The sequence below is a fragment of the Microcaecilia unicolor genome, chromosome 3, assembly GCF_901765095.1.
Source record: "Microcaecilia unicolor chromosome 3, aMicUni1.1, whole genome shotgun sequence".
In the NCBI taxonomy this organism is placed as follows: Eukaryota; Metazoa; Chordata; class Amphibia; order Gymnophiona; family Siphonopidae; genus Microcaecilia; species Microcaecilia unicolor.
The window spans coordinates 170381505-170405327 of record NC_044033.1 but is presented as its reverse complement, the minus strand read 5'-3'; the positions used below and the strand labels follow the sequence as shown (position 1 = coordinate 170405327).

General features: G+C 42.3%; 1 protein-coding gene across 7 annotated transcripts in view; it reads right to left on the bottom strand.

The window, feature by feature from the left end:
- LOC115465822 (utrophin-like) overlaps positions 1–23823 on the bottom strand; it is a 1296369-nt gene that overhangs the window by 453662 nt on the left and 818884 nt on the right. For all 7 annotated transcript variants that reach the window (XM_030196568.1, XM_030196575.1, XM_030196573.1 and 4 more), the window contains one exon: positions 995–1124. In XM_030196568.1, coding sequence (XP_030052428.1) covers positions 995–1124 — 130 coding nt within the window. The remainder of the gene's footprint in view (positions 1–994; positions 1125–23823) is intronic.

The following is a 23823-nucleotide window of genomic DNA, read 5'->3' as shown; positions in this document are numbered from 1 at the left end:
CGTGCACAATCCATCAGTCACATTCTGGGCCAGTCCGGAGGGACGCTAAGGAATGCACATTTGTCACAATGCAAAACTTTTACAGTTTCATCATGGATGAGTTTTGAATGGCAGTAAGGGTATCCATCATGACTGAATTTCTTGTGTTTGTGTATCGATGTAGTACTTGTCATTTTGATTATTATGCTGTAGAACCAACAGACTGATTATCTGATATTATGTATGGGGCCAAAATGGCGGAGTCAGACCAGAGGGGTCAAAAGCTATCGTAAAATGCAAATGAAGGCTTCACATTCAGTTTTCGTTGATCTCATCTTTTCCTAGCCAACATCTTAGCAAAGGCATCACACTGAGGAAACTTGAAGATCCTCTGAAGAAGCATTATGAAACAAGAATCTCTCGCATGCTAATCTTTATCTCCCTTGTCTTTCCCTATTCATCTCACCTTGCAGGAATTCCTACAAAAAGGACTGTGTTTTCACTTTCTGATTAACTGACAGGGACTATATATGAATGTTTTCTCTGTCTGTGCCTGCACCAGCCTGGGGTCATACATGTTTTTGTTTAAAACAGCACGGAAACTGTGCAAAACTTAAAGAAACAAAACAATTCAGTCAAAACCTGTGAACTGCTGTGCACATAAAAAAATAGCAAAGAGCCATAAAAAGTGAACAGTTTTAAAAAATTGAGCCAACAAAATACTAGTGGAAGAAAAGATATCACACAGGATCCAGAAGAAATATTAAAAACAGTGTAACACTTTGCTACTCTAATACTGCAGTTGTATTTACAGTAAGCTTAAAGCCTGGACAGCGTTTACGCTAGCACTGTAGGGTTTGCTCAACTGAAATAATGCCTGGTCCCATCTAGAATGGCACCAGCATACTAATGAATTGTAAACTACTGCTTCAACAGAACATTTTACTTTGTTGCAGTCAGTCCGCCCAGTCCACATACACCTCTGAGGAGAGATAAATAAAACCACACTGCTAACCTGTCTTGGGCTGCAGGTTTCTTCTTGGTTCTTCAGGGCCCTCAATGGGCTGCTCAGCGAGGAAAACACGGGCTTGGTCTATGGCATTCAGTATCACTGGCTCTTTATTCTTCAAGTCACGCCTCAACACCTTTTCAAAAGAGAAAGCAAGATTCAGCTGTAATTCAATGCTGTATACAGCAGACATAAGCATCACCTTCTCCAGTTTTATATTTCTGTCCACATCTATGTTGACAGTGGTCAATAGTCAACGTCAAATTTGAGCTGTAACTGCAAATATACATGTTTCAGAATAACAAAGGGAAGAAATGTACTTTGCTATTAAGTACGTCCCTGAGTGAAAGATGATGGTGGCCTTAAAATACATGCTCAGGCAAAATTATTTTGCTTTCATTTGAACACTTTTGTAAATTCCTTAATACAACCTATTCAGTTACTAAATTACAGTAGTGTGCTCTAGCAGATTACAACCAAAATGAAGATCACTTAAATACAGATCAAAGAGATTTGCAGAAACAGTTTATATCCTCTAATATAGAGGTGTTTTCATCCTGCTTTTTTTCCATTTTCAGAAAACTGATATCAATTAAAGCTCAAGAACACCCAACCTGATTACATGCTACAAAAAATAGCCTCCAATTATCATATTACATTTTTGAACTTTCTAAAGTCAGATTCAAAGCCTGCCCCGTGATCTTACAAATGCAAATGAATCTCGTAAGAACTGCCTTACTGGGTTTATTTATTTATTGGGATTTATTAACTGCCTTTACGAAGAGATTCACCCAAGGTGGTGTACAGCAGGTACAGTTTAACACAAAACTTACAATTTTGTTAACAGAATAAGACCAAAGGTCCATTAACAGTGGCCAATCTGGGTCATAAGTACTTGGCAAAACTCCATGCTGCTTACCCCCAGTGAAAAGAAGTCACTTTGCTCCATTTACCTTCTTAAGAACCGTTTATGGACTTTTCCTCCAGGAATTTACAAAACCTCTTTTGAATCCAGTTATGCGACAGGCTTTCTTCCGCATCCTCTGGCAATGGATTCCAGAACTTGTATTAAGTGTCCCTTAGGCTCTGTACTTTTTGAAAAGGGGCCCTTTTACAAAGGCATGTTAGGCGTGACGCGCGTGCATAACGCACCAAAACGAGACTACTGCCAGGCTACTGCACCCCCCTCCCCCCCCCCGGTGGTAATTTTGGATTTGGCGTGTGCCCATACCACCTGGATGACTGATGAGTTCCTCCCATGCGCATCATTTCCGCTGGTAATTGGTACTTGGCATGCAGTGTAGCGCGTCAGCCCTTACTGCTAGATCAATGGGTGGCATTACAGGCTCAGGCCAGTTTTGGGTATACACTACTTTCTGTTTTACCACAGGCCCTTTTCCCATCCCATTAAAAAAAAGCCCTTTTTTTTGCAGACACAGTAAAAACTGGCCCGGCACACACCCAATGCATGTGCCTACACTAACTCAGCCCACTTTTTACCGCTGTTTAGTAAAAGGACCCCTAAATAACCAATTCACCTTTACCTGGTTTTACCCATTTACATATTTAGTATTTTGTATACCGCTTTGATGTTCTCTGGCTAAAAGGCAGTATAGCAAGTAACTGAATAAACATTCCACTCCATTCATAATTTTACATACCTCTATATCTCCCCTCAGCTGAAGAATACTAACCTCTTTACTCTTTCTAGACCCTGTGTCATTTTGCTCATCCTTCTCTGTACCTCTTCTAATTATTATACCACTTTTGAGATGCAGTAGCAAGAACTGCACAAAATTGTCAAGGTGTGGTTGCACCATGGAATGACACAAAGGTGTTAGGAAATATTAGGAAACAAATGGAGAATAACACAAAATATCTTAACATTGTTTGCTTTTATGATTACCACTGCACACCAAGAAGAGGATTTCAACATATCGCCCACAATGATGCCTAAATCATTTTGCTGGGTAGTCATTCTTAATGTAGAACCTAACATTCTGTAACTAAAGTCTGGGTTATTCTTCCTTTTGTGAATCACATTGTATTTGTCTACATTAAAGTTCATCTGGATGATTATGGTCCTCCTACCATTTCTCACATACTGCATGCGATTTATAACTTTGAACAGTTCTATAACTGCAAATTTGATCACCTCACTTACTGTTCCCATTTTCAGGTCATGTATAAATATAGGGCACTCGACCAATTCACATTTCTCCATTCAGAAAATTTACCATTTAGTTCTACTCACAATTTAGTTTCAACCAGTCCCCAATCCACCATTGCCCCTGTTCCATGATTTTTTCTTTTCCTTGGATGTCTCTCATGAGATACTTTATCAAACACACTCTGAAAATGCTGATGCAGCATATCAAATCCAGCTCACCTTTATGTACATTTATTCATGTTTTCCAAGAAATTTAGCACATCGATGAGGCAAGACTTGGCCAAATCCATACTGGCTTTGTCCCACTGAACCATGACCATCTACATGCTCAGTACTTTTGTTCTTTATAATAGATTCTACCATTTTGCCTAGCGCTGACATCAAGCTTACGGTCTGTCGTTTCCTAGATCACCTCTGGAACCCTTTTTATTTGCATTTGTATCCCACGTTTTCCCACCTATTTGCAGGCTCAATGTGGCTTACATAGTTTTGTTATGACATTGTTATTACAGGGTGTCAGATACAATTAATAATGTGCATAGATTAAGTAAGGGGAGAAAGAAAGAAAAGTATTAAGTGGGTAAATGTAGAGGTGGACTTTCATAATTGGGTGGGTTAGTGAAGTGGATTAGTAGGGCTGTAGGTTCTCTTTGTAGGCTTTATTGAAGAAATATGTCTTCAGAAATTTGCGGAAGTTGGTTATTTCGTTGATTGTTTTCAAGTCTGTCGGTAGTGCGTTCCATAACTGAGTGCTCATGTAAGAAGAAGGTAGTGGCATACATCAGCTTGTATTTTAGTCCTTTACAGCTGGGGAAGTGCAGATTGAGAAATTTGCGGGATACCTTTGTGGCGTTTCTGGGAGGTAGGTCCACTAGGTTCAGCATGTAGATTGGGGCGTCTGCATGAATGATTTTGTGTACAATCGTGCAGATCTTGAATGCAATGCGTTCTTTTAAGTGGGAGCCAGTGAAGTTTCTCTCTAAGGGGTTTTGCACTTTCGTGGAGTTTTTTGATGGTCTGTTCTTTGCAGCCAGCGTACAGTGCGTTACAGTAGTCCAGATGACTTATTACCATTGACTGTACCAGGGTACGGAAGATGTATCTCGGGAAGAAAGGTTTTACTCTTTTGAGCTTCCACATGGAGTGGAACATCTTTTTCGTCGTATTCTTCACGTGGGTATCGAGAGTGAGGTTTCGATCAATGGTAACTCCAAGAATTTTCAAGTTTTGTGAGATGGGAAGAGAACAGTGTTATGTTGTGAGGTGAGTACAAGACGTGTTTTTTCTGCGTTAAGTTTTAGTTGGAATGCATCCGCCCATGTGTGCATGATCTGGAGGCTTTGGTTGATTTCGTAGGTGAGTTCGTTTAGATCATGTTTGAACAGGATGTAAATTGTAACATCGTCTGCATATATGTAGGGGTGAAGGTTTTGATTGGCTAGAAGTTTGGCTAAAGGTATCATCATTAGGTTAAATAGGGTTGGTGAGAGGGGGGATCCTTGGGGGACTCCACATTCAGGTATCCGTGGGGGTGATCTTTCCACGTTCGTTGTTACTTGGTATGATCTTGTGGTCAGGAATCCTTTGAACCATTGGAGAACTGTAACTCCTACTCCGAAGTATTCTAGTATGTGTAATAGTATTCTATGATTGACCATGTCAAAGGCACTGGACATGTCGAATTGTAGGAGGAGTATGTTGTTACCAGTTGCAATTGCTTGTTTGAATGACTTCATTGCATTTTGTCAGACACCTTCCAATCTTCAAATTACTAATAGTAGGTCTGCCATTTCATTTTTTAGTACAGCATGCTTTGTTCTTAACTGTCTTCTTCATTAATATTTAAGCCTGCCTTGGTGGGATTATGTGGGATATAAATGTTCACAATAAATAAATAAATTAATTAATATTTATTGTTGACCAAACAAATTTACTACACTAGGTTGAACCAGTGTTCTTCAGGAGGGGCTTCAACAAGCCCTTATTAAATTATTTTATGACCTCAGAATGTCTTACTAAATACAGGGAAGCTGGGAGCAGTCCCTTGATAAGAACTGTACGATATATGTCACTACATTGGCCCATCTAGAGCCCTGTGCTGAAAGGAAGCCTGTCAGAAATAGAGCATGTGTACGAATGGCTATCATTTCCAGCAGACATGGTTTAGGAATATTGAAGGAGGCCTAAAGTGGCACCCTTGACATATGTGGAGTAAGCAACAACTGTCTCTCTTCCATTCATTAATTCAATTCCATGTTTCATACCTGATTACGGTGTTTGCTTCCGCACACACTCTGATAATGAGCTTTACAGGTGAACTATACTTGTTGTAAAGAAGTACTTTCTTGTTTTAAGTCTACCACCTAATCATTTCATCAGCTGCCCTCAAGTCTACTATTAGGAACCCTTGAAACAAGGCAACAGATAGTAACAAATGCGAAGCATGTGCTATTTTTCACAAAGGTCACATTTTGTTTCACATCAGAGCATTTAATAGAGCTCTGAGGATTTCTACAATTTCAGGGCAAACATCATTGTTCAGTAATAAATCAAATTATATGATCACACAGCAAAAAGTTACTACTCTTCAACAGACTAGCTGTAAAGATTCATAGCTTTGTCACAAATATTGGAAAACAACAGAATTATATTGGGTTTTTTTGCAACTTCACTAAGGGGTCCTTTTACCAAGCTGTGGGTAAAGTTGGCCTTAGTGTGCCCTTATGCAGATTTTTCTCGTGCAATAAGGATGGACAATTTTCTATTTTCTTAGTTAATGCTATGCACTAATGTTGCCATTAGTGTGTGGCCGTTAAAATAAATTGCTGCTTCAGCACGTACCGCAACCCATTTTATAGGAACTAAGGGTTCATGCGCTAATCCTGCGCTAGTGAGCATGCAGTAATGTAGATGCACTAACATATTAGTGCAGTAACACCCACTCGTCGCCCCACCGCCTGACATGCCACCTCCATGGAAAAAATTGTATAAATTCTTTTGTGTGCGGTTTCCGAACATAAACATCAAACTTACCGCAGGCCACCTGAGCATCTCCTGCAGTAAGCCCTTTTAAGATACACTAGGCTGCTTTTATTATGGGATATATGGGAAATCAGCCTGTGGATAGGAATGTCCACTTGCAAGGTGCGTAATGTCAGGGGATCAAAACCATCCGAAGTTCAAAGCTGACATGCAATCTCATCAGATTGGTACTGCACACAGTAGAAGCAGCTCACATAAATTAAATGAAATGTCCCCATCAGTTTTTGCACCAGCTCCAAGACAGGCAAAGATTTCATAAAAGTGCTCATTTCAGTCAGGGCTTTAAGGGGGCCCTTTTACTAAGGAGCACCTAAAAGTGGCCTGCGCTGCTGCAGGCGCGTGTTTTGGACATACTCTGGTCCATTTCTTCAGCGCGCCTGGAAAAAAGGCTTTTTTTCTTTGTGCCGGAAAATGCACATGCGACAAAATTAAAACCAGTGTGCGTCCATTTTCGGCCTAAGACCCACTGACTTAGCAGTAAGGTCTCATGTGCTAACTGGGTGGTAAGCGTTCATTGCGTGTAAACTGCCGATTACTGCCGGGTAAACGCCACATGGTAGAAAATAGAAAATATTTTCTACTGCATGTTTTGGGCACGTGCCAAAAATGGAATTACTGCCCAGGGCACGTGGTAGCCGATGGTGGTGCCAATTTGACATGTGTTGGACATGCGAAGGTGCCTACATGCCTTGGTAAAAGGGCCCCTAAATGAGGGTTAACAGAAATAAGTTTCCTTAATCTCCTGGGTTTTTTTTTTAATTTGCTTTTGCCTAAAAATAAAATAAAACAGCCAATCTAGCAGCTTGTTTCCATTGTTTGTATTTCTTTCTTTATCTCTCTATCACAGAAGGTCTATGGAACTCTGCATTTCTGGTTCTGACAATACATAGTGTTGCGGCCTGACATTCATGGGCCCCCTGAGTATAAAGGTTGCCCACCCCGGTATATATCATATATTCACACTTGCCAAACATGCTGAACTACTGTACTTAAGAAGACCTATGTAAGCCAGGGGAAGCAGAAATTGTTTAATCTACACTACAATCTTGATTTATGTCAATCATACACTTTACGGTACAAAGGTTTGTCAGATATTCTCCTTTATTCCCATCTGGAATCAATCAAAAAAAATATACACAAATAACTATAAAAATAATAAATCTATGAAAATGCCTTATCTGTGGTTGTAAAAGCTGTAGTATCCAACTGCCAGTTTTATTAAACTATTCTACTTACATTATAGGCCTTACAAACAAGTGAAGCACAAACTGTTCAAAAGATAAACACAATACAATACTTATCTTACATAGTACTTTAAATGACAATCTCTTTGACATACTTGGAGGTTCATTTATAGGAGCCTAACATTATAGTTTCGAGAGTCTTAAAATTACTTCCTATTAGCCACTATTTAGGCAACTTCATCTGTTTCAGACACACATTTCACAAAAAAAGAAAATCACCAAAATCCCATCAAATGTTTGACCTTTAAAGATCATTTATTATTTCTTGCAAAACCAATTGGAAGCATGCTTACGGCCAATTCTGTAACAGCTGAAAGGCACACCTAAACTATTTGTTACATTTGTATCCCGGTAACAAAACTCAAAATGGGAAACCTTCGCTTTGGTCTGTGAATTACAACAATAAACGATAAGCGAATCTGGTGTGTAGGATATCGCAAATGATTGGAAGGGGGTGGAAAAGACCTCAGACAAGTGATTGTCAGCCAAATTGCTGAAATTGCTCGTACTTCAATCGTCGGTGCGCAACGGGAGAGAGGCAGCCCCCTTCTGTCTGCGCTCCGGTACAGAGGCGTGTGGCTCTCCTCGCTGGCCGAATGGCCGGCTATCCCTGGCCAACCGAGGCTCCTCAAAATTTTGAGCTGCGAGTCAGACCGTCAAGCAGACATCATTATTCGCAAATCGAGCAGTGATTGTTAATTGGTCATCCTTTCCCCTGAAGAAGCCTCAGCGGCAAAACGGGTCCGTCGGGCGGGGGAGCCCATTCCTTACGCTGCTTCAAGCTAAGTGTTTTCTTTCTTTTTATATTTTGATGTCTTGAGGTTTTGATTGACACAGTGGATGTAGCATTCTTTATAAAAATCTTTCTTTTTTTTAAAGTATAGCTGTCCATTCTAAGGAAGGAGGTTGGGTTGACTGATGATTGAAGTACGGTGATGCTTTACGAGCAATTTCAGCAATTTGGCTTTCACCTGTCTGAGGTCTTTTCCACTCCCTTCCAATCATTTGCGATATCCTACACACCAGATTCACTTATCGTTTATTGTTACATTTGTATCCCACATTTTCCCACATATTGTAGGCTCAATGTGGCTTACATAGTACCGGAGAGGCGTTTGCCGGCTCTGGTAAGAACAAATACAAAGTGATGATATAATACAAAGTATTATAGAATACTAGACCAAAGCCATTTTAGGGCACCAAAAATTAGGTGCAACAATTTCGTGTGTCAATGGCTGGTGTAAGCTGGCACACCCGAGTACACCAAACAACATAGAATACTCTGTTGTTTGGTGTACTCGGGTGTGCCAGCTTACACCAACCATTGAATCATCAATCAACATAGTTCTACACATCACCTGATGACATGCCCATGATCCCTCATGGTAATGCCCCCTTATAACTGTTTTCTGTTATGGTTGTTGAAACTAAAGTGTTGCCTTTCTTCCTTATTATTTAACCCTCCTGTTCCCCTCTAACAATTAGGTTCCCTCTCCCAAGCAAGGCATATGCTTTTCAGATGGGATGGGTCTGCCATGTTGTAAAACTAAAAAATAAGATTTAGATATTCACCTTTCTAAACCCAAGCTCAGGATGTGATATAATCAGGTACAGTTAATATCTCCCTGGCCCAGAGTGCTTGCAAAATCTCACAGCCTCATTTACTAAACTGAGTTAATGCACATTATTTACCAGAAGCCTCATTATTCTCAATAATGTCTATTTACAATATTTTTATTCATTTTAAAATTTCTAGTCTGCATCATTATTGCCAAAAGTTCAAAGCTTATTACATAACATCCATAATTTAAAGCAATATTAAAACATAAATATTATTCATAATAACATATCATTTACATTACATTAAGAGCTGAACCCTTGCTACCTTTGCATGACTAGCATAAAATATTATTTATTTATTTAATTCATTTCATCCATGCCTGTCACCCCTTCCTATTTGTTCAGTCTTTTTCATAAGCTTGCAGAACATGAAGGTTTTAAGTTCCTTCTTAAATTCTCTGAATCCTTGAATCTCTCTCAGCTTTATGGGTAGAGTGTTCCATAATATTATGAAAAGATGGTATATTCATTTCCTGATTTTACAGATCGCTTTGGTTGGTGGTATATGCATTTCCTGATTTTACAGATCGCTTTGGTTGGTAGACATGTAACTTTGTTGCTAGAACAGTAAATACCTGACCAGTCAATATATTAAAAACCAAAAGATTTTAAATGTTATTCTACACTCCACTGGAAGCCAGTGAAGTTTCTTCATTACAGGAGAGATATGTTCATAGCATCCACTACCTGTTAAAATCCTAGCAATGGCATTCTAAGCCATTCGCAATGTCCGAATTTGGTTCTCTCTTATCCCAAGTAGCAGGCCATTACAATAATCAAAACATGGGATGATAATACATTGAATCACGTTCTCGAAGTTATCCAGAGATAATAAATTTTTTAATCTCCTAAGTAACTGCAATTTGGAAAAAAACAAAACAAACCATCGTTGATTATCTTCTGAACCTGCCAGCTTCATGGATAAGGAGGAATCCATCATTAGGAGTGGAACAGTGGCCTAGTGGTTAGCGCAATGGGCTTTGATCCTGGCAACCTGGGTTAAATTCCCACTGTAGCTCCTTGTGACCTTGGGCAAAGTCATGTAACCCTCCGTTGACCCAGGTACAAAAAACTTAGGACCTTGCCAGAGCCGTAGCGAGGGGAGCTGACACCCGGGGCGGGTCACCGCTGCGCAACCCCCCCCCCCCCCCCCCGGTTGCAGCACGGCGCACCCTCCTCCTGCTGGAGCGCACCCCCCCCCCAGAGCGTGTACCTCCCCCCCCGGAGCGCATACCTGCGGCGAGGGATGGGCGAGAGGGCCGATCCACCCCGACTGCACGTTGCTGGGGTGTGTCGGCTCCGCGCTGGTTCACTGCTCTCTCTGTCCCGGAACAGGAAGTAACCTGTTCCGGGGTAGAGAGGGCAGTGCACCAGCGCGGAGCCGACACCCCCCAGCGGCGTGCACCCGGGGTGGACCGCCCCCCCTTCCTACGCCACTGGACCTTGCTTACTAAGTCACGCTAGAGACGCATTAGCATTTTTAGAGTGAGCTAAGCATTAGCGTGAGCTAACCGTGTAGATGCCCATAATATTACTATGGGTGTCTACACAGTTAGCACGCACCAATTTTTAGTGCATGCTAAAAACACTACTGCACCTTAATAAACACGGCCCTTAGACTGTGAGCCTTCTAGGGACAAAGAAAGTACCTTCATATAATGTGTAGAGCACTGCGTACATCTAGTAGCACTATAGACATGATCAGTAGTAATATTGCCCACAAATTTCTGATTTTATCAACAGTAGCTATAGAAGCCGAGTCAAAATTAAAAATATCAGTGGATAAATGCAGGGCTGGTGCTAGACAGTATGGGGCCCAGGGCAGATGCTAGGGAAGGGGCCGCAAAGCTTGCTTGCAGATTGTCCCTCTTTCAGCTTTAGGCAGATTTGGGGCCGTGGCATAGGGGCCCAGGGCAACTGCCTGTTTGCCCACCCCTAACACCGGCCCTGGATAAATGACTAGTCAACAACAAAATCTGAGTTTTTTGAAACATTCAACATCAAATGATTAGCCTTCATTCATGACTGAATCACTTGCAAATATATCTGTTATTGAATCATCAATCGAGACCAGGAACTGAATACCATCTGTGTATATTCTAAATTACAGAACCAAACAATTAAGCAACCTGCATAGGGGCAAAAGAAAGATGTTAAATAATACTGCAGACAGCCAGGAGTCTTGTGGGTCTCCCGCTGTTACAGCAATATTCTTAGATGTCACTCCCTTTTGAACACAAAGAAAGATCTATCTTGTAAAGAAGACTGAAACCATTTCAATACTACCCCACCGACACCAACAGACCATAACCAGTTTATCAAGATATGATATGATCAATAGTATCAAAAGCAGTTGATGCATCTAAAATAACTAAAAGGAAACATTGTCCTTTATCAAATCCAGACCTGATGGTGCCAATTAGGGAAAGTAAAAGGGTTTCAGTGTCATGGCAGGGACGAAACCCAAACTGGTTAGGATCTAAAATACAGTTGGAATCTAAGAAAAGTCTGTTAAACTGTTGTAAACAATCTTTTTCCATTACTTTAAACCAAGAACGGTAAGGAAGAAACAGGTCTATAATTTTCTACTACCTTCTCATCTAAAGAATGACTTTTAAGCAGGGGTTTAACCACAACCTTTTTCAGGTCACCAAGAACTACTCCCATCTCAAAACATTAATAATTTGGGCAAAAGTGGGAACAGAAAAATCTATCAATGCCTTAACAACAGACAGCGAACATACATCTGTCCGACAGAAGCTGTTATTAATCCGTATGAAAAGTTTTGTTACTTGATCAACAGATTACAGGAGAAAAACAAAACCACATAACATAAACGCTTAGCTCACATTAACGTAAAATGTTAACACGAACTAGTAAATGGAGCCTTAAGTTTGCTCCTGAGGCAAAGGAGGGTTAGAGCAAAGTCACTGGGATTTGAACGCTGATTTCCCTGGTTCTCATCCTGCTGCTCTAGCTATTTTTCCACATGGTGTTTGACACAACTATTTTCTAAGAAGCTACTTTGTCACAACTTGGGAAAGCTGTCACCAAAAAAGAAATGTATTGTACAAAATGAATAATTTGCAGCCTGTATCTCAGACAGATGCACTTGCCTTGGATGAATAATCCCCACTAGATATATAATCATTTTACCAACGTTTGTCATTATATAAAGATTACATAGAACAGTGCAGTGATTCACCAACCAACAAGACGGCACAGGGAACAAGATGCTCATATTTATTTGCCAAAATGGAAGAATTAATTTGCTGAGCAAAGTGAGATTCTGGCTAAGAAGCAAACAGCTGCTATGCACACCAATTTATTTTTGTTAGAACAATACTACAGTACCACCTGCTTACTATGTGGAGTAAAGAAAATATCTATTTTATTACCATTCATAATCAGGAGCAGACCATGACAACTGCTACTGTAATTTAAGCATAGTTTAAGTGCAACACTCATCATCCACAAAGGGTTACTATATTTTTGAAGGATATTATAAAGCATGAAACATGATATTAAATATGTAATAGTGCTCACAGACAATGTACCTATATGAAAAAGTAAAACGTTTCACACTGCTCCTGCAGAGTACGGCATACGAGAATTTAGCTTCCTGGTTTACCTAGCAGAAATTCTGTATTTTTTTTTTAGAACAAATAGAGGATATGATGATATGCCTGGCCACTGCAAAAATGCTTTTGTTATCTGAATTAGATTAGATCGGGGGAGGGGGGCAACCTTAGTTCTCGAGGACTGCAACCCAGTCGGGTTTAGTTGGAGCAGAACCACTTAGAAATGAATATGGGAAAATTAGGTTCTTACCATGATAATTTTCTTTCCTTTAGTCATAGCAGATGAAGCCATTACCCATGGGTTGTGTCCATCGACCAGCAGGGGGAGATAGAGAGCACTCAATTTTTCACAGTGCTTCATGGCCAGCTAGCTCCACTGCCTCTTCAGTATTTGAAGCTTCCCAAGCAGTATGGCAAACCGCAATGGGAACAACATGAACTTTCCTCACAGCGAACGATGGCCCCTTAACAAGGGCATAAACTCCAAAAAAGGAGGGAATGAACTCATCCTCCTGGAGGGAATAAACTCGTCCTCCACTTTGTATAAACGGAGGCAATACTTGCATCCTCCTGGAGGGAATAAACTCATCCTCACAAAACATAAACTGGAGGGAATGAACTCATCCTCCTTTAACTGTAACAAGAATCCTGAAGACTGTTTTCCTACTCCCCAAGGAAGAAATATAACTTCAGGAAACAAGAACAGCACTAAAATCATAATCACTGCAATACAGACTATCATACAGGGAGGGCTCATGGCTTCATCTCCTATGACTAAAGGAAAGAAAATTATCATGGTAAGAACCTAATTTTCCCTTCCTTGTCATCAAGCAGATGAAGCCATTACGTATGGGATGTAACAAAGCAATCCCTAAATAGGGTGGGAACAAGCCACACCACGCGCTAGCACCTGTGCTCCAAAACGCGCATCCCTCCTGGCAGCCACATCCAGCCTGTAATGTCGGGCGAAAGAGAGCTTAGAAGCCCATGTTGCAGCACTGCAAATCTCCTGAAGAGATAGTGCTCCAGTTTCCGCCCAGGAAGAGGAAATCGCTCTTGTGGAATGTGCCTTAAAGACTTCAGGCGGAGCCTGGCCAGACAGCAGATATGCTGAAAAGATAGCTTCTTTGAGCCAACGGGCAATAGTGGTTTTAGATGCTGAAGACCCTCTGCGAGGACCTGCAAACAGCACAAAAAGATGATCAGAGGTCCTGAAAGAATTTGTAATTCGCAGATACTGCAACAGAGTCCTGCGCACAGCCAAAAGGTGCAACTGCCCAAATGAATCTGGAAACTCCTCCTCAACAAAGGAGGGAAGAAAAACAGGCTGGTTTAGGTGAAACGCTGAAACCACCTTAGGCATGAAGGAAGGCACGGTCCGAACCGTGACCCCTGACTCTGAGAATTGCAGAAAAGGGTCTCTACAGGACAGCACCTGGAGCTCTGACACCCGTCTCGCCGAGGTAATGGCCACTAAAAAGACGGCCTTCAGTGTCAAATCTTTCTCTGAAGCACGCCAAAGCGGTTCAATGGGAGCCCCCTGAAGGGCCTTCAATACTAACCCCAGGTTCCAAGCTGGACAAGGTGCCCACACGGGAGGACGGAGCCGAAGCACCCCTCTAAGAAACCGTGCTACATCTGGATGAGCAGCTAAAGACATGCCTTCAACCTTGCCACACAGGGAGCCAATGCTGCCACTTGCACCCGCAGGGAATTATAGGCCAAACCTTTGTGTACACCATCCTGCAAAAAGTCCAGAATCGGCGAGACAGGAGCCCGCAACGGAGAAAGCGCTCTTGAAACACACCAGACTTCAAACTGGCGCCAAATCCTGGCATAAGCCACGGAAGTGGAGCGCTTACGAGCCTGCAGGAGAGTGGAAATTACCTTGAGTAGCCTTTATCTCTCAATTACGCCCTCTCAATCGCCATGCCATAAGACCAAAGTGGCAGGCGTCCACCATGGCCACCGGACCCTGTGACAACAGGTGCAGAACCAGAGGCAATGGAAAGGGAGCCTCCAACAGCATCTGTCGGAGGTCCGCGTACCAAGGCCTCCTGGGCCAATCCGGGGCGATGAGCACCACTTCTCCTGGATGCAGCCGAATCCGCAGGAGCACTCGCCCTATCAAGGGCCACGGAGGGAAGACATACAGCAAGCCCAGGGTTCAGCCAAGGCATCCAACCCGGCAGAGCGAGGATCCCTCCCGTCTGCTGAAGAAGCACGGGACTTTGGCATTGGAACTGGTCGCCATAAGATCCATCACTGGCTTGCCCCATTTGGCACATATCTGCAGGAATACATCGTCTGCAAGTTCCCACTCCGCTGGATCGATCTGATGCCTGCTTAGATAGTCGGCTTGCACGTTGCTCTGACCTGCAATGTGAGCTGCTGACAGGGACTGTAGATTTGTTGTTACATTTGTGCCCCGCGCTTTCCCACTCATGGCAGGCTCAATGCGGCTTACATGGGGCAATGGAGGGTTAAGTGACTTGCCCAGAGTCACAAGGAGCTGCCTGTGCCTGAAGTGGGAATCAAACTCAGTTCCTCAGTTCCCCAGGACCAAAGTCCACCACCCTAACCACTAGGCCACTCCTCCACTTGGCCCAGTGGCAAATTTGTTCGGCCTGCGCAGCTAGAGCTCTGCACTGAGTGCTGCCTTGTCGATTTATGTAGGTCACTGCTGTCGTGTTGTCTGACATCACTCGGACAGCCAATCCTTCCAGGGTCACTTGAAAGGCCAGAAGAGCCAGAAACACTGCTTTCAACTCCAGGCGGTTGATAGACCACTCCGACTCGTCGGGCGTCCACAGACCCTGGGCATGCTTCCCCTGGCAATGTGCGCCCCAGCCCTTCAGGCTGGCATCTGTCACCACTAGGCACCAATCGGGGAGCGCCAGCGGCATTCCCCACCGCAACATGCTGTCCGAGAGCCACCACTCCATACTGAGGCGGGCCTCAGGGAGCCAAGAAAGTCTGCACTGATAATCCTGAGATACTGGAGACCATCGTTGAAGTAGAGAATACCGTAGAGGTCTCAGGTGCGCTCTCGCCCATGGCACCACTTCCAAGGTGGCCATCATTGATCCCAACAGCTGGACAATGTCCCAAGCTCGCGGGCGGGGCATCCTCAGGAGCAGACGGACCTGATTCTGAAGCTTGCACCGCCTTTGCTCGGGAAGAAACACATAGCCCGAGGCTGTGTTGAACCTGGCCCCCAAATATTCTAGAGATTGCGAGGGGGTCAGGTAACTTTTGGCCATATTGACGACCCAGCCCAGAGATTGAAGGACTGAAACCACTCTGGCTGTAGCTAGATGACTCTCTTTTTCTGAGTCTGCTCTGATGAGCCAGTTGTCTAGGTACGGAAGAACCCGGATACCCTCTCGCCTGAGAAAGGCAGCTACTACCACCATTACCTTGAAGAAGGTTCGGGGAGCTGTGGCGAGGCCAAAAGGCAAGGCCCGAAACTGGAAATGTTTTCCCAACACCGCAAACCGCAGAAACTTCTGGTGTGGGGGCCAAATTGTAATGTGCAAGTAAGCTTCTTTCAAGTCCAGAGACGTGAGAAACTCTTCTGGCTGTACCGCCGCAATGACAGAGCGCAGGGTTTCCATGTGAAAATGCCGCACTCTTAAGGACTTGTTTAGCTCTTTTAAGTCCAGGATCGGGCGAAAAGACCCGCCTTTTCGTGGCACTACAAAGTAAATGGAGTAGCGGCCTAGACCTTGTTCAGCGGGAGGCACCGGGGTCACAGCCCCTATCCGGCACAGACTGTGCAAAGTCTCCTCTACCGCCGCCCGTTTGGCAGCAGAACCACATCAGGACTCCACAAACACGTCTCTCACCGGGGCATCGAATTCTATTCAGAATCCGTCTCTGATCAGGTCCAAGACCCACTGATCTGCGGAGAGTTTGGCCCACTCCTCAAAAAAGAGAGAAAGTCTTCCTCCGATGACAGGAAACGAGGAGGGAACCGGCACACCATCATTGAGAGGGTCGCCCCTGAACTCCAGGCCTTGAACCGGCAGCTGCGGAACATTTGTCTGAGCGAAAGGAGTTTCTCTGCTGAAAGCGGGCACGCGAAGTGAACCCAGCAGCACGTCCCGGGCGGTACCTTCTAGCTTCACGGAAGCGAGGTCTGTAAGAGGAGCGGACCGCCTGACCCTTAGAGGAAGGCTTCAGCCTATCTTCGGGCAAGCGCTGAGGTTTGGAATCCCCCAGGCCTTTAACAATGTTTCCCAGCTCCTCACCAAACAGGAGAAGGCATTGAAAGGGCAACTTCACCAACCTTTGCTTAGAGGCCATGTCCGCCGCCCAATGTCGTAGCCAAAGAGTGCGGCGAGCCGCCACTGCTACAGCCATTTGTTTAGCCGAAGCTCTGACCATATCATAAAGGGCGTCAGCCAAAAAGGACAAGGCCGACTCCATTCGCGGAGCCACTTCAGATAAGGTCTCCGCTCCAACACCGGGCTGTTCCACTGCCTGCTGTAACCAGGCTCTAGCAGCATAACAACTGCATGCAGACGCCCGAACAGTGAGACCTGCCAAATCAAAGGACCGCTTCAGAGCTGAATCAAGCCTGCGGTCTTGAATATCCTTCAGGGCAACACCTCCTTCAACAGGGAGGGTAGTTCTCTTTGTCACAGCTGTGACCAGGGCATCCACTTCAGGCATTGCAAAGCGAGCCAAATGTTCCTCACTCAGAGGGCCTGTCTCTTCATGTTCAAGTGTACAGTGCTGCGTACATCTAGTAGCGCTATAGAAATAAGTAGTAGTAGTAGAAAGTACCATACGCTAACTACAATGTTCAGTCCATGCCTACTCTTCTTCCATAACCTGTCCAGTTCCTACCCTTTAACAAGGAACTAGTTCATGCTCTCATGCCAGTGCCGTTAACAGTTAGTGCATGCGAATTCACATGTTAACTGCTTAATGAACTTTAGTAAAAGGGTCCCATGGAGTTAATGAGCTAGCATATTTGGAACTTTATATTCATTCATTGAAAGCAGTGCCAATTGCTGCTGATCTTACTTCACAGCTGTGAGCAAAAAACACTGATGCTATTTCATGTACATTAAAATTGAATTTAAATAAGCCATTATATTTCAATAAAAATCAGTGGAATGACTTGACTGCCAGACCAGTTAATCTGCTTTCTACCCTATGTCTTCATAAAAAATTAAATGAACTCCGAGTCAAAATCGTACTACTGAATTTTAATTTTTTTTTTTATTCTACACATTTTAAAATATATTTTGGGGCTCATTTTCAAAATAGAAAAATGTCCAGAAAGTGGGCACAAAGTGGCAGATGGATTTTTTTTGTTGCAAAAATATCCAAATTGCTATTTTCAAAACCCATTTTTAAGACTTTTTCCATACAGTTCATTTGCAGTGTGTCCAAATCACAAGGGAGGGGGGGGGGGGGGCGTGTTGGAGCTGGAATCTGGGCTTTCCCAAAACTTGGACGTTTTTCTGCCATAATGGAACAAAGGAAAAACATCTGGGCATAAAAGTTAGATGTTTTGGTCTAGACCTGTTTCAATCACAAGATACAAAAAAGTGACCTAAATGACCAGATGAGACCGCCTTACTCCCCCCCAGTAGTCACTGACCCCTTCCCACCCCCAAAGATCTGTAAGAAACAGTACATACCAGCCTCTATGACAGCATCAGATGTTATGGCCAGTCCTATTACAGAAGCAAGCAGGTCCCTGGAGTAGCCTAATGGTTGGTGCAGTGCACTGTAAACAAGGGGACCCAGGCCCATATCCCATTCTAACTGTTACACTTATGGTGGAAACTGTGAGCCCTCCAAAAATCCACCCAAACCCTACTGTATCCACATATAGGTGACACATAGAGTCATGAGGGCTATTGTAGTCATATGCAGTTGGGTACAGTAGATTTTTGGTAGGTTTTGGAGGGCTCCCTATACAATATAAGGGGGTAATAGCGAGATGTGTACCTGGGACCTTTTATGTGAAGTCCACTGTAGTACTTCCTAGGGTGCCCCACTGCTCTGCTGGGATGTCTGTGAGGCCAATCTACTAAGAATGCTGCCCTTGCATTATATTTTTTTAATTAATGGTCATAAAAGAAAAATGCACCAAGCATAAAACATCTAGGAAATGGCTATTTTCTAAACAAAAGACTTTTTTTGGTTCGAAAATGGCCATGTTCGCCACTTGATTTTTGAACTTTTTCAGCAAAATGTCCAAAATCGAATTTAGATGTCAAAATGCCCCTCTTTATCTTAGTGGCATAAATGACTAAAACTGTTCATGACAATGCTTCAAATATACATGTCCACCTGTCCAAAACATACATTTACTAGATGCCAAAATTTAAATAATCATGGATACATATAAAATATATGCTTGCAGTCTTCAGTTCAGTACACTGTAAAGTATCTTTGTATTATAAAAGTTACAGGAAGAAACAGATTAATGAGGATTCTTGACAATTTAATATAAGTACATAAGTATTGCCATACTAGTAAAGACCAAAGGTCCATCAAGTCCAGCATCCTGTTTCCAACAGTGGTCAATCCAGGTCACAAATACCTGGCAAGATCCTAAAAAAGTACAAAACATTTTATACTGCTTATCCCAGAAATAGTGGATTTTCTCCAAGTCCATTTAATAATTGTCTATGGACTTTTCCTTTAGGAAGCCATCCAAACCTTTTTTAAACTCCGCTAAGCTAACCGCCTTTACCATATTCTCTGGCAACGAATTCCAGGTTACTTCTAAGGTCACAGATAAAGGAAAGAGAGAAGGGAGTGAGTCACTTGCCAGATACCTGTGTTACCTAAAATTCCTATTCTGTTCCTTCAAATGCTCTGTTTTAAAACTCAACTAAACCTACAAATACAAAAGATATTGTTGTTATTTTTATTGTTTTATCCTTCAGAGTTAAATTACTGCTACTACCAATATAAAAATCAGCTATATATTACAGACATATAAATGAAACAGATGCTGGTGGCACCTTATAGATTGGGGGGGGGGGGGTCCTCAAACTACAGTCTCCAAGCTATGTATTTTCTAGCATGTGCAGATCCCTGGAACAAGAATTTTAAACCAATACTGCAGTATCACCCCCAGGAGAACTACTGATCTGATGGCACAGAAAATAGAACAGTGCTGATAGGATTCCAAACTCCCCTCTGTTAGAATATGAGGACACCTGAGATGGCACCCTGTTAGCATGGTTCCTAACTCCTGCTGTCAGGAGAAATGCATACCCTTGATGTAAATGCAGCAGTGCTTGACAGGTTGCCAACCTCTGCTGGAAGAGATGTGAATACAAGTGGAGTAAAGGGAATAAGATGAAGGGAAGGATGCATGAGTGAGAAGAGAGAGGAAAAGAGAGGGATAGAAGAGAGAATATGAGCGAAAAGGGAGGCAAGAGGTGAGAAAAGGGAATCAGGACTAGGGAAAGCGGTATAAAAGGGAAGGAAGTAGAGACAGAGCATGAAAATTCTCTAGACTCTCCAACATGAACAAATCGTTCACCCTTTACTAGAGATGAAGCAGGAGAGCATGGAGGTGGAAGAAAGTGCACTGCCCTGCCACTCAAACCATACCTACCTACCCCCCCCCCCCCCAGGGTAGAGATACAGGGGAAAAAGTAGGGTTATACTACAGCCTAGATCATAAATGTTGTGTTGGTGTTGGCAGAGAAAAAGCCCTCAGAAACCGCTGGCCAAAAAAGGTCTGCGGTTTAGTGCAAGGTTATGTTTGATTCAGTTCATAACTCTTGCAGCGTTTCTATCATTGGATTAAATTGCCACATCGAGGTGGTAACCGCAAGCTAATATTGGCAAGGAAAGAAGCGAAGCTGATTTTTGAATGGGGCACTTTAGAGCCCAACGGGCTGAACAATTCAATCGATTGGTTCAATTTCTATTGACGCTGTATACGTCATGATGATGATAGTATTTCAATCAGCTGTTTGAGCATGAACGCCGAGGCGCCATTTTGAAAGAGTTTGTGCCTTCAACTCAGTACGTCTGTCCATGGTGTGATTTTCTTTGTGTTTTATATTTTTTTGATAACATTCATGACTACATGCAATTTGTGTTTCAGACTTCAGCATACTAGCACTCCGTTCCTGATGAAGCCGCGTTCTTAGGTGAAACGGTGATCCCCGTCGAACGGAAAAAGACGAGTGCTTGATCTCAGTTTCAAAAGCTAAGTTTTCTTTTTTTGCTGATTTGCTGATGTGTTTCGGGCCATTAGCAGGGCCTGACGATATATAAATCATTGCTGTTAGTCAGTCTTATTTCATTTGAGGCTTAAATATAGCCCTGTGGTTACAGAGTTTTTTGCCCAATGATAGAAACGCTGCAAGAGTTATGAACTGAATCAAACATAACCTTGCACTAAACCGCAGACCTTTTTTGGCCAGCGGTTTCTGAGGGCTTTTTCTCTGCCAACACCAACACAACATTTATGATCTAGGCTGTAGTGTTTATTTTGTATTATTCTATACGTTTTCACTACAGCGCACTGCACTTGTTCTGATTATTATTTGATTTAGATCTGAGCAGTATGTCACAAAATCCATGGAGTACAGGCTTTAGCTTTTCCAACGATCAGTTCAAAAGTCTGCTTAGCTTTCCATCAGATTTTTCTACAGATACACAGTCCCCGATTGCTGAGAACAATTGGAGTGACATTACTTTAAAATCAAAGAACATTATAAAAATTGAATTAAACAGTGGTCTTCTTATACAGTACTGTAAAACAGAGAGAATTCCAAGGGGATTACGTATCAACAAAGCTCCCCAATGCTTTACAGATGACAAAGATTTCATTGATAAATGGAACAGAATATTAAATAAATGTTCGCTTGACCTAATGTTGCTGATCATCGAAAAAAGTCAAACCCATTTAAACACACTGAAAGAAGAGTTAGACGCTGACCTCATTACATTAAAAAACAGTACTATTCTCGCAGAGTTCGATAAACAACACTTAATTCTTAAAGATAATATGAACAAGTTTCGTGAAAACATCAAAAAATCTAAAACTAAAAAATTAATTAGAGACGAGAAAGATTATACAACCAACAAAGTATATCCTTGGATGCAAACTGATGACACAGAATCATCTTCCAACAAAAAGCGCACTTCATTTTATGACTCCTCGTCATCCAACAGCAGTGGGGAAGGCAGTGACTCGAACAGGCAGAAGACTTTTTTAGGGAACAGACAGGGAAGAGCAAACAGAAGAGGAAACACGGGACAACGGAACAGACCACGAACACGGTCTCAGAAATAAATTCTGCCGTTATTAATTTATCTACCAGAATATTAACTCCCGTTGAAAAATCTGTTTTATTAAAGGGTTTATCTTATGTCCCCTCAACACATTTCAATGATTTTCAGTTCCATGTTGACTTAGAGAAATTTATTAGAAAATTAGAAATCAAGTTGTTCTTTGATAACCAGGAGGCCATATGTGACAGGACCATTATTAAACCCAAGAGTATTTGGAGACCCCCTGTCCCACCAATTCCAGCATTACATACATTCAAAACTATGATTCTCAACGATTTGGAAAAACATAAACGTAATAACAGTTTTTTGCATTTCAAAAAATTTAATACTACAAAAGAAGAAATGCAAGCACTTAAATTACTGAAAGATGACAAGGACATCATCATCAGGAAGGCGGACAAGGGTGGCGGGATTGTGGTACAAAACCGTGGTGATTATATCAATGAGGCTTTGAGACAATTGAATGATAGTAAATCTTACAAAAGGCTTATGCTGAATCCAACACATAGACTCAAATCCCTCATTAACCGCATTACCACAAAAGCATTGGAAGAAGGTTTCATCACCTCCAAAGACAAAAAATATTTGTGCCGCAGCTCTCCAACCATTCCTGTTATGTACTTCTTACCAAAAGTACATAAGAGTCTCACCAATCCACCAGGGAGACCCATTCTTTCGGGAAGAAACTCGGTTCTAGAACCACTATCCTCCTTCATTGACACTTTTTTAAGACCTGAAGTGTCCAAATATCCATCATATATTAGAGACACCACTCACTTTCTTGAAAAAATTGGAGAGTTTGAATCTGAATATCGAGATGCCCTCATGGTCACTCTGGACGTGTGTTCATTATACACGTCCATTCCTCAGGAAGATGCATTGAACAACATTAGGAACATTCTTGACAATAGACCAAGACCACATTGCATACCTACAGACTTTCTTCTCACGCTTGCAAGAATTGCAATGAAAGAGAACTACTTTCTTTTTCTGGATAAATTCTACCTACAAACGAGTGGGGTAGCGATGGGGGCCACATTTGCCCCATCCATCGCCAATTTATACATGTCCCAGTTCGAGTCAACATGGATTGAGAAATCTCCATTTCAACAGGTTATTGCACAGTGGTGGAGATACATCGATGATATCTTCATGATCTGGTCAGGTACCTTAACAGACCTACACAAATTCATGTTATGGCTCAACAGCTGTGATGACAATATTCAGTTCACTGAACAACATTCATTTGAAAGCATCCATTTTTTAGATGTAGAAGTTAACAACACATCAGAAGGATTTGTTACTAAAGTGTATAAAAAGGAGACAGATAAGAACACTTTTCTACACAGCTCCAGCTGTCACCCTACACATTTAAAAGAGAGCCTTCCTTTCTCACAAATGCTGAGGATCAGACGTATTTGTTCGGATCTCCATACCTTCAAAATTCAAGCCAACAACCTTATGTCAAATCTACTAGATAGAGGCTATAGCAGATCCATTTTAAAAAAAGCATATCGGAGGGCAAAATACAACAATAGGAGTTTGCTTCTCTTTAAGCATATGAAACATCAAGACAATGGTAAATTCACTATGGTAATGCAACATAGTGAGCACAGTGAACATTTAGCAATAATGATTAAAAAGAGATGGGAAATTATGAAGACCACACAGACATTTGAAAATTTAGACCTGCGGATAGCCTTCTCGAGAACGAGAAATATTAAAGAAATTCTCAGTCCTGCAGACATCAGACTACCAATTTACAAAGATTCAACTAAAATACGTGGTCACTTTAAGTGTGGCCACTGTCAGATTTGCAGTATTACCACTCAAACCAAACAAATCATGAATCCCAAGACTAAAAAAATTCAAGATTTAATGCATTTC